The sequence below is a fragment of the Chenopodium quinoa genome, unplaced genomic scaffold, assembly GCF_001683475.1.
Source record: "Chenopodium quinoa cultivar QQ74 unplaced genomic scaffold, ASM168347v1, whole genome shotgun sequence".
Classification (NCBI taxonomy): domain Eukaryota; kingdom Viridiplantae; phylum Streptophyta; class Magnoliopsida; order Caryophyllales; family Amaranthaceae; genus Chenopodium; species Chenopodium quinoa.
Genome location: NW_018745395.1, coordinates 1,268,570 through 1,280,745, shown reverse-complemented (window position 1 = coordinate 1,280,745; position 12,176 = coordinate 1,268,570). Strand labels below are relative to the sequence as shown.

Genomic DNA, 12,176 nt, shown 5'->3' with positions numbered 1-12,176 from the left:
GACATTTTATTTAATACTAAACCAGGATTAAATAAGTATGAAACTTTGTTTCACATTGATAAACATAGGGAGAACACAATTGATAGTTTTGCAACTGTGTCCAATATACAATCAAAGCTATCTGATATGTTCAATTTCTATTGAACCTAATATGACTTTCATATTTAGGCTTCTGAAATAGTTTAGTTAACAGATTTTGAGACATTCTCATCCATATGAACTTTGCGACCTTTTCTTTTATGATAGTTTATCTCCATATACTTAGACATTGCCTTTTGTTCTTCTCCAAGTACTTCAGGAAACTCTTAATTCTATAATTTCCAATATCACATATCAAAATTCGATTTGAAAATTGCATACATGCATCTAATGAGTATAATGCGTAGCCTTTATGACGAATCCTTTGCAATTGCACAAGGAATGTCACTCATTCGCTAAATCTCATCAGTCCTTGCTTTGCACTGAGTCTTGATAAGCAATGTGCTATGCCACATGGGAGTGAAACCTCCTTTGGAGTTTTCATGCTTGAACGTAGAGAGAACCTCATCTATATAAGTTTCTCAATCAAGTTCAATCATCTTCCAAGACCAATCTCAATAAATCTTGATTCCCAAGATGTACTCATTTAAACCTTCAAGGTCTTTCATACAATAACAATTCATTAGCCATTACTTGACCTATTCAAGTATGGAAACATCGTATCTTGTAAGAAGTATGTCGTCTACATACAAAACCAAGAAGACTACATAGCTCCCACTAAACTTCTTGTATGTACAGGCTTCTTCATTTATAAGACTATCAACCAATTTGATTAACTTAGTAAATCGAAGATTTTGCTCCATGATGCTTATTTCAATCCACTAATGGACTTATGAAACTTACATGCATTTCTAGGACTTCCTGGTTCTTCAAAACGTTAATGTGTGTATCACATACACATTCCCTTTCATGAACAATTTCAGGAAAGTGTTTTGAACTCCATCAACTATATCACATAGAGTTGAAATCACTAGAAGAGTCTGAATAGATATAAGCAATATTAGCAACGAAAGATTTCACCATAGTCAATACTATGAATTCGTTAAATCCTTTAGTGACTAATCAATGCTTGGAAAAAAATTTCCTTCCTTGTCCACTCTTTGCATTCAATGGTTCTCTCCCAATTCATGCAAATCAACCAAGTGTCTCACACTCAATTTTTCAGACATGGAAACCATTTCAGATTTTCATTGTACTAAGCTATTTTGTGACTCGTCAAATCTTACATTCAAAAATCAATATTTTAGAATTTCTTAACCATCGAACTTTTTTCTCTGGCTTAGATTTACTAGACTTTGTGGGTTTATGCGCAACAAGTGAAAACTTATTTTCAATGAAGAACAACATAAGAAGGGTATACATGGAATGTGGCCCTTGACACATGGTTACGTATCCCATTACATTAATGAGACCACGTGTTGTTGTCATTAACATGGTGTGAATCATGCTCATTTTTTAGTTCTCTCGAACACCTTCGAGACTTATACTCCCACTTGCCTTATCTCGAACACCTTCGAGACTTATACTCCCACTTGCCTTATGAAAAGGGCCAATTTTCATAGGGTATGTGGCTCTTCTCGACCTTTTCGAGAATTACTCCCACTTGCCTTTTAGAAATGACACCTTTTTTTTTCAAAAAGGCACCAATTTAAAGCAACAAACAATTTGTCCTCAAAACATTTCGTGGTTGAAGTACCCTTGTACTTAGCTTTAGAATTCAACATCGCATTAAACAATTTAATACAAGTTTCTTTTTATTAAATTTGTAGAAAAACAAAATAAGAACTTCTCTTATCCATATCTTATATGATGTTTTATCTACATTGTGATTTGACGCAGTCCTAATTAGTGTAAAAAGCTCATTTTAAAAGTGTATCCTTAGAACTATTGTTTGGAAGATAGGTACAGTTCACCATGAATTATGCTATATCTTATATAGTTTAATTCCTCCATTTGAAAAACATTTTCTTTTAGTGGAGTAGGTTGTAAACTAATTTTACAATCCTTGGGATGATCATCAAGTTCTTGGCTCAAATGCTCATCACTACGATCACATCATAAATGCTTTTGAATTCTTTCCAAGTCAACAATTTGACTCAAAAGTAAACTGTTACGATCATATCGCAATGTTTGCCAAGTCTCTTTTATTATTCTTTTGAACCTTATTGAACTCCTTCAAAATATTCAGATTCATGCTTCATGTAAGCATGTGTGATCATATTCAAATGAAGTGTCCATGTTCATCTCTAGTCTGTGAACCTTAGGTTTCTTAATTACATCGTTATGTATTCAACCATGTGTTCACGTCACCTTTTCTCCAAAAGATAAACTTTTCAATCATCAAACTACAATAAGATTTGCATGCATCAATGGATTCATAATCTTATGATGTTAGAAGTCCATCCCTTCGGAGCTTCCGTATGCAATTCTATTCGTATTTTGATCAAATTGACATTACTAGAAGTGATTCATACATAGAAATGGTTCATCTATATCTAACATATAGAACTCTTTAACCTATTTAGCATTGCAAAACATCCCTTGATTCAACTAAGCACATAATAACATTTGTTCGATGTGTTGAATCTTTGACATTCAGTGATAACTGCAATGGAATGATGTTTTGATTATAGCAAGAATATAATAACTATTATTTATGTCAATGCTAAACTATATATAGTTAAGTGAAATGTAAAGTCATACATGTAAAACAACATTTGTTTCTCACATTGTAGATTTACTTTTCCCTTATCCAAGTTTCAACTCTTTAACTCAACCTCATTCTTCAACAAGAGAGTTAATCTTGACATCACATGTCAAATAAGTAGATTTTTGCTAAATAAATTTCTATAACTACTTGATGTGGAACATTTCCATTCTTTACCTTCCAACTGTACTTTATGGGGTAGTTTTCAATCTCTTGGAGCCAGTCCTCAATTTAAACATTTGCTATTCATAATAACAGTTGACAATTTAGTAGCTTTGTGATTAAGAATTGACAACTTATTTGTCTTTTCTTTATCCTTTAGCTTTTCTTGTAGTCCCCATCCTTCTTAACCCTTTCTCATTTGAACCATTTAGAACATTTCTTTCAAGCTCAAAGTGATACTATGCTCAACTACTTTAAACATCTTACATAATTTTGCCAAAACCATTCAACACAATTCATGTTGGAGTTTAATCTTGTATTTAACACCGCATGGAATAAGTGATGAATGATGTCACTTAAATTAGTCAACATTTGACAGTATGAAAATCCAAGTCATTCACCATGTTCAATCATATTGATCAAGGAAAAATATTGGGTTCTTCATGTGAGTCGCACTCATGTTGTCTTTAGAGGTCTTGTACCTCTCCATCGAGTCCAATCACTTGAAACGTTTTCAAAATGAGTCAATGGTGGAGCCATTGAATTATTCAAACCTTTTGAGTTCTTGGAAGCTATCATTAGACATGTGACTTTATTAAATAGGTTTTTAACACTCCTTTTAGCCTTTAAAACCCTTTTAGCAAAGCATGGATAATGGTTTACGGATACTCTTTTAGTTTTTAGAACGTTTCTCAATATTTCTTTCAATCGAGGAGATATTCATAACACAAAAATTAATCAATAAAGACATAATATTTGCAAATAAATACAAAGTTCAACTATGTTTATCTAAGTAGTTTATAATTCAAACATCCTTTGAAATCATTTTAGCTACTTTACACTATATTCATTTTGTGTCCCTTCATGAATAACGTGATTCCAAGATCCTATCCCTATGTAGCATTAAGCGGACAGAGGCCCTTCCTTAAGGTTACATTTTCAAGGTAAGTAAACTCCTTTACTAATTACAACTTCTTGTAATTCTTGGTTGGATAGATAACATCACATGTTCAACTATCCCCTTGCTTCAAAATCCAAAACGCTTTTGATGATTTTGTTGAGGGTGACCAAATTAAGTGTGCAAAATTTGCAATTTCACCTTACCTCCCAAGATTAATAATAATTCCCTGCGGAGGCATGACCCATTACTATTAATCAAGGGTTTAATAAGTACTTTATATTTGGAAAAGCGAGCCTCAATATTTGTGGGACTTAAGTTTATTATGTTGTTATAAATTAGTGAACTCTAGAGCATTTGATAACAACATTCAATAACCTTATAAACATTTTAAGAATAATAATAAAATGAATAAAATTAAATATTAGCTAGTATGGCCCCTAATCCTAAGAACTAAGCTTGATTAGGCACTTCCTTGAACTCTTCATGGATCTCCATCCATCTTTATCATGGGCCTTCTCATCTTGGGCTCTTCTTTGGATTAATCAAGTATTTAAATAATTAAACTAATTCATAATTAAAATAAATTACAAAAATACTTAACGATACGCAGATCGTATTTAAATTACAAAAATACACAACGATACGCAGATCGTATTTTCTAATTTAAACTTTGGGCCATACTAGTCATTTATAGCAATAATAATATATCATATATAACATACAACTGCCACATGATAAATCACATAGCATACTTTGCCTAAATTAAAATATCAGATATTCTTAATTAAGGCAACGTATATTTCAAAATATCACATATTTTTAGGACACGATTAGATAATATCTCTATATTATTCATTACCATAATCAAAATATCATATATTTAAATTAGGAATGAGATGAAATCAAATAAATATATAATCTAAGAAAATAAATCACATTTATATTCTAGGATTATCTTAACCAATTTAAAATTTCATCCTAATCATTAGTTAACCATCTAATTTTAATTTGATTAAAAAAATCAAATTATGGATAATCACATAAACCAATTCAAATAACCATAATTGGAATTGCTCATTTATCTCCTTGAAAACAGATTTTCAAACATTTATCCATAATTAAATTTAAATCCATAATTTAAAATTAATTAAAATACTTTAATTTTATCCAATTTTTTTTTTAATCAGAAACAAGGGACTGCCGTGGCTTGAACAGGATGCCCAGCCACGGCACCGCCGCCGCAGCAGCCTGCCACCGCAGCCAAGCAGTCGCCAGCCACGGCAGCACTGGCTGGCGTACCAGCCCAGCACACCTGGCAGCTAGTGCAGTGGCTGGAACTGTGCAACAGTTGCACGTTTCAGCCACTGCCGCCACTGCCCTCCCCTGAAAACTCCGCCCAGCTCCCTTGCGCCCCTGACGACCACCGGAGCAGCCACGGTGGACCACCGACGGGCGAATCTGCCACCCAGCCGTGGCTGCTCCCACTCAACTTCTTAAATTTTTTTTTTGAGTTAAATTAATTCCACAACTCTTGCAAAATTAATTTGGTGATCTAATTAAATTAAACATAAACTCCTTTATGCATAATTTCAGAAAATTAATATAAAATCTCCATTTTAAATAATATAGGGATTTTGATAAAATTTGATTTCTAATTCATATAAAACTCTTTTACATTAATTAATTAATCACACTAAAAACCCTTTTTAAGTATGAGAAATTAAATCAAATAATATGAAATTAACACATTAGTTTTCGAAATTAGGGTTCATAACACAACAAAAATCAGAAAATTAATTAATGCATTTAGGGCTAAAAAATTCGTCTAGGGTTAATAAAAAAAATTTAGCAATTAAATATACATTTAATCAATTCCAATCAATCAAAATCATATTTTAATTGGGTTATTCGATCCATAATTCAATTCCTCCCCTTAATCAAATTAAAATTAACATAAAATACATCAAAATAATCATATTATTGTGACCAATAAATTATATGCAAGGGGCTAACTGATACCACTGTAGTGTTTTAGGTACTCTAAGCGGAATTTCATGAATCTCATTCATACGCACCTAAACAGGATCTCATGCATATACAAATAAAGGATCACATAATAGTTTAGAATTAACCTTTGTTGCGTGAATTCCCAGGCTTTCTTCTATCTTCTTGCGGAGATTAGAGCCCCAATTGTTGCTCCTCTAATATTAGTCCACAAGTGTAGATCGAACCTCCACCAATGCTAGTTGGACGGGAGAGACTAATCTCCTCTTCTATGGAGAACTTCTAACCGGTTGTAGAGAGAGAGGAAGGGAAAAATATTACGTTGTTTCTTTTGAGAGATGAACGTCTGTGCTATTTTTCCCCAAGCCCTTTATTATATATAATCATATTATCTAATTAGGGCAAGACTTATTCCTATCTTACTCCTTATGGCCAGTCTTTCACTAAGCCCAACTTTTGGACTCGGTATTCATGTTCGACCTAGCACTGTAACGTGTGACCTCATAGGATCCATTTAGTTGGCATTGGTTTAACCCAATGATCAATATTGGTCTCTAGCAAGACGTAAAGACGACCCAACTAAACGAACTTATTATCTCCATAATAGGATCCATATTATATTAGTAATTGCACGAGAGTCGAGGACACATTTCCTTCAGTATTTTGGTCATTTTCTGTTAAACTTTTAATTTCAATGGTAACATTAGACATTTGGTAATTAATCGGTATCATTGGAGTACGTATTAATGGTAATATCAGATACCACATTAGTATTTTCATCTCTCGTCTCTAAAGTTTGTTCTTGTTTGAAATTTCTTTGGAAGAAGACTAAGGGCCTGTTCACATTTACTTAATTTCAGTTCAGTTCAGTTCAGCTCCAATCAGTTTAGTTCAGTTCAGTTCAGCTCTTAATTTCCCCCTCTCATAAAATGTTCATTTCAGCTTAGTTCAGTTCAATTCAGTTCAGTTCAGCTCCAATCAGTTCAGTTCAACTCAGTTCAGTAAATGTGAACATGCCCTTAGGGTCTGTTCTCATACGTTTATTTTCAGTTCATTTCAGTTCAGCTCTTAATTTCCTTCCTTATAAAATATACATATTGTCGTATACACTAATTTGTGTACTTTATTTTGTCGATTTATTCTATAGTCTGCCAAAACAAATTGCAACAGTGAATTTGCAAATATAGATGCTAACAATACAAAGTGCTTGGAGTCAGTTCAAGCTATATCGGAAGTAAGTCATAAAAATCTTAATTATGTTTTAAACAACCTTTAATCTTTAAATAATTAATTTACTAATCACGCATCCTTTATTTCCTTATTACTTGCTTCTTATTTTCTTAAGCTATTTTAGCTAATGATTTAGTACGTACTAATACGTATATATGCAGGAAAGCGATCTCATTTGCTCACCGCATATCTTAGAACATAAGTGCATGATGTATCTCCTAAGCCCAAAAAAACAGGTTCCAACACCATATTATTCAAACGATGATCCTCAAAATTTTCTCCGTGGCAAACAAAAATGTCGGGTGATTATTCTTATCGTTCTTTGTATATATCTTTAAATTGTATACTACTTTTGTTTGTGTTTTATCTTAACGTTTACTATTTGCACAAATATTAAGAATAAGATAGTGAGTGTTGGTTGATATAATTGAAAGTGTGTAAAAAATTGGACGAGTGTAAGGAAAAAAAAAATTTATATAGTAAAAGAAAGTGGATATTGTTGTGCATAGAATAAAAGGTGTTTGCCAAAGATAGAATGAATCAAATTGTTACAAGCTAACCAAAATGGAAAGTGTCAGAAAATCAATTTGATAAAAAACTTAGGCTGATGGTTGAAATCTATTATCGATTTATTTAATCTATCATGCCCCCTCAGTCGAGACCCCTTTGTGCTTGAAATGTATACATAGCGCAAAGTGTTCCACTTGAAAATGGGGGTGGATGAGATTTTTTTTTTTTGAATTCATGACCTTTGTATCACGCTAACTCTTGATACCATGTTGAAGGACCATACCAACATGTGAATTGAAGTTTTGCAATCAAAAAGAAATTTGTATGGAATGTAGTAGTATTCTGTTTGTAGTTTGGTTTAGCTATGATGGTTTACACTTTTCCTTGATTATGCTAGCTTTAACGTATCAACCTTTTCTTTTTACCCTGTTTATGAATAATAGAATACTCATTACTTGCTCTCCTACCCATGGGCAAATGATATACAAGTCCAAGAGGCACTTCACATTCGAGAGGTACGTATGCTTTCAACTTTCAACGTTTGATATGAATATTACAAGTAACAACCTTTAGCATAATTAAAAACACAAACACATCAAATTATTGCCTTATTGGTGTTAATTGGTATGTTACAATCGATCTTAGATATATTGTAGTATGGTATAGGAAAAACAAAGACTAATAATCCAAAACAATTAGGAGGAGGTGTTGCAATCTTTGAAACAATTAGGAGTTATTGCAAAATTGTTGGAACATTTATGGAATAATAAATGGAGCTTATGAATCATATATGAAGTTTATATTATACTAAGAGTTGAGGATGATTAGTATTATGATTATACTTAGAGGTATGGCAAAGCAAGATGTATAAAAGTGAAAATACAAGGCAAACTTGACTATTTTGTGCTTCGCCTTGGATGACAGGACAAGGGCGCCCTGTAAGACAATCACGAATAAAGATAGTCACTTAGCTCAATTTCATTTAGATGTTGCTCGCGCCCAACCAAGCGCCCATGCTTGGTCTGCTTGAGCGAAGGGGGCTTTGTCAGTTTTTATATGTTTTCCAAAAGTGCTTTGCGCGCCTGATCAGGTACCCTTGCCTGGTCTGACTGAACGAAGTTCAAAACTAACAATTTTTATAGTTTTTGAACGGATTGCTTTGTGAACAGACACATCTGTTGGAATCAAATTGCTTTTCATATGAACACTATAAATAGGAGTTTATATGACATGCATGGTTGATGAGAGAAGTATTACAACATCATACTTGCTTACTTTGAGAGAAAAACCTGTAGTAATTTTCTTAGAGTAAAAATAAACACATTTCTACATAAACTTTGTTGAATTAGTTTTGCAGGAACAAGCAAAACTATTTGGTTTTTCATTGTATCCCAATAGTTTTATCGTGTAACTCGATTGTTCCAAAGAGAGTCAATAAATAACTATTACGAAAGCGTTTATCACGTGCCTTGAAGAATTTATCCGATCTCTCTGTACATCAATTTTCATTGTTTTTCTAACACAGATGATTTGGAAATAACCAAAGGTTTATAAACTATTAACTCCCAGCTATTTTATTGACGAAAAAAAAATCTAGATCATAGCTTTTTTAGGTGATTATTAATTTTCTCTTTTAATTTTAACAATGTGAGACACTTAAATTCAACAATATAATTGTAAGTATTGATTTCGGGATTTTTTAATATTCGGAGAAAACTGTAATGTATATTTTGTAATCTATGTTGGAATAATTATTTTAAAATAAAACAATAGAAAGTTTTGATCGCAATGTACAAATGACAAGTACAGTCAATCATTTTTTAGTGCAAGAGTAAGATACGATTCTCTTCGCATTATTAATATCATTTAAAAATAATTTAATTTTATTAAATATTATGTTAGTTTAATAAAAATTATTTTAGTTCTGTAAAAAAAAGTTCAACAAATAAAGTTAAGCTCGGCAAAAGTAATGAACAAATATAATAGAACTAACCAGGAGAAAAAAGTTGTAGGGCCTGTTCACATTTACTGAATTGGGTTGAACTGAATTGAACTGATTGGAGCCGAACTGCACTGAACTAATTGAAGCTGAACTGCACTGAATTGATTGAAGCTGAACTGAACTGAGCTGAAATGAATATTTTATGAGAGAGGAAAATTAGGAACTGAATTGAACTGAACTGATTGGAGCTGAACTGAACTGAAATTTAATAAATGTGAACAGACCCTAATCAGTCTAGTTCAATTCAACTCCAATCAGTTCAGTTCAGCTCTAATCAGTTCAATTTAGTTAAGCTCCTAATTTCACTCTCTCATAAAATATTAATTTCAGCTCAGTTTGGTTTAGTTTAGCTCCAATCAGTTCAGTTCAATTTAGCTCCAATCAGTTCAGTTCAGTTCAATTCACTTCAGTAAATATGTCCTTAAATATTTAAAATAATTTAAATTCAACAAAAATAGTTAAATAAGAGAGGTATAAATTCTTATTTCAATTCATTTTGATTTTGATTTTGAATTTTAATTGTATAATGCTCCGTAGATTTTTGAATTAAATTACCTATAAGTTGTATAACCTAACTATTTTATATTAACCAGGGAATGGTTGATTATTGGGTTAGATGCAATCGCAGCTTATCCACGTATACGATTGGTGTTCAAAGCAGTAAAAGCTATCATAAAAGTTTTGCAAAATACTTTCTTTGAGCGCTGATATACAGGTTAGTGCGTCTTTTAATCAGTGGCGGATCCAAAATTTTCTAACTGGTGAATCACCATCAATAATTAATCACTTGTTTCAATTCAAAAATTATACTTCGTATATATATATAAAAATTATACGAAAAGACACACCAGCAATGACATGTGTCATCTCCTGGTGTATCCTTAATTATTATTATTTTTTTATATAAAAAAATCTATTAATTAAGGAAACAAATCAATTTCAAAAATAATATTATTTGTTGTACATATTCCATATTAATGTAGTATATTTAAAATAAAAAGATTTCACAAGTAATTTTTCTAAAATAGAAATTTGGACAACTATAAACCAAAAATTATATTCTTAAAAATATTTTGTGATCTGCTTTACACTATATATAAAAAAAATTGCTCGGATTTTTTGCCTACTTTTATTTTTAATTGTGTATTAGAAGCTACAATTAAAATTTAACATATCACATACTTTTATTATTCCTCGACTAATTTATGATTATAATATTCATCTATTAATAATCTATAACGATCACCGTGCATGGCACGAGATCTAACCTAGTGTGTGTGTGTGTGTGTATATCACCAAAATGATTTCAATCCAAAAATAGGACATAAAAATCCATACTACAATAGTACTTAAAAATTCAATCTTACAAGTCGAAAGTATATACTCCAAATAAATAACATGTTACAAACAAATGGTATTATAAATTTATTACATTAAATTAACTTTTTGATTTCTTAATTTACTTAATTGATAAGTTTTGTGGGAAAATATTAAAATTGGTTGCATAAATATAGTATAAATAGATACAAGAGTTATCAAAAACTTATACGGAGTACCAAATAAAAAAAAGTGAAAAACTTAAGATACCTGTTATTTATTTTAACAGGTCTCTTTAATGAAAAAAGAAAGCAGCGCAACAAATATTCTATGTTAGCAGAAAATAGACTTGTTATCTAGATAACAGGTCTCTTTGATATTTAAAAAAATCTGACAAAGTGCTAACTCAGGTGGGCGGTAGCAATAGCAGCAGCAAAGAGACCGCCTATTTATAATAGGTGGTCTCTTTGATATTTTTTAAAAATAAATTATTTTTTTTAGCTGGTGAGTCACGTGACTCACCATGCACATGAATAGATCCGCTCCTGCTTTTAATGCTTTTTTTTTGTGCAGTGGTTACAAAGTCAAAAGGGCAGATTATGAGAAAAAGTTAATTATTATTGAATTGAAATCATTTTTACTATTTTAACTTTTAAGTGTATAATCTACTTATCCACTAAAATTAAATTTCTTATAGAAACCAAAATAATATAAAAGCCTTTTGAAATAGATACGAATTACTTGCTATAATCTACTTGAAAAGACCGATTTGGAAGATATCCTTTAATTATATTGAATTGAACAAAAAGGAATACGGAGTAATTTAAAGAAAATGGATTAAACTTGAGAATTTTCCAAACAACTTTTTAATTTTATTTTTGGTTTTGGACATGAATTTCTTGTGTGCATTATAGTGGAGACCAAGATAAATCAATATCATATGTGGAATCACAAGATTGGATCAAGCAATTAGATCTCTCAACGAACATGCATTGGAGACCATGGTTCGTTCATGGACAAGTAGCAGGGTGAGTTTCTTCATCTTTAAATCTCCTACTCTCCAAATTGTAACCTATGGATTATTATATATACTACATATATTACTTCTTCATATTATTTGCAATGATTAAATTTTTCACATACATTTTATGTTAAACCGTTACAAATAATATGTCACGAAGATAATAATTTATATTAAATATATTATTATTGAATATTTTAATTAGGGTAGTAGTGTAGTACGACAAATGTACGTCGTATAATGTATTTTGCAAAACTAATTGTATTTTACAGAGTGTTATATT

At 31.3% G+C, this 12,176-nt stretch overlaps 1 protein-coding gene across 1 annotated transcript in view; it reads left to right on the top strand.

The window, feature by feature from the left end:
• LOC110712915 (serine carboxypeptidase-like 1) overlaps window positions 1-11,901 on the top strand; it is a gene marked incomplete at its 5' end in the record, with an annotated part of 34,503 nt that extends 22,602 nt beyond the window's left edge. Inside the window, 5 exons of the mRNA XM_021891381.1 lie at window positions 6,961-7,047; window positions 7,205-7,345; window positions 7,997-8,068; window positions 10,149-10,270; window positions 11,787-11,901. Of these exons, the coding sequence (XP_021747073.1) occupies window positions 6,961-7,047; window positions 7,205-7,345; window positions 7,997-8,068; window positions 10,149-10,256 (408 nt within the window). The remainder of the gene's footprint in view (window positions 1-6,960; window positions 7,048-7,204; window positions 7,346-7,996; window positions 8,069-10,148; window positions 10,271-11,786) is intronic.
• Between the last annotated feature and the right edge of the window lie 275 nt (window positions 11,902-12,176).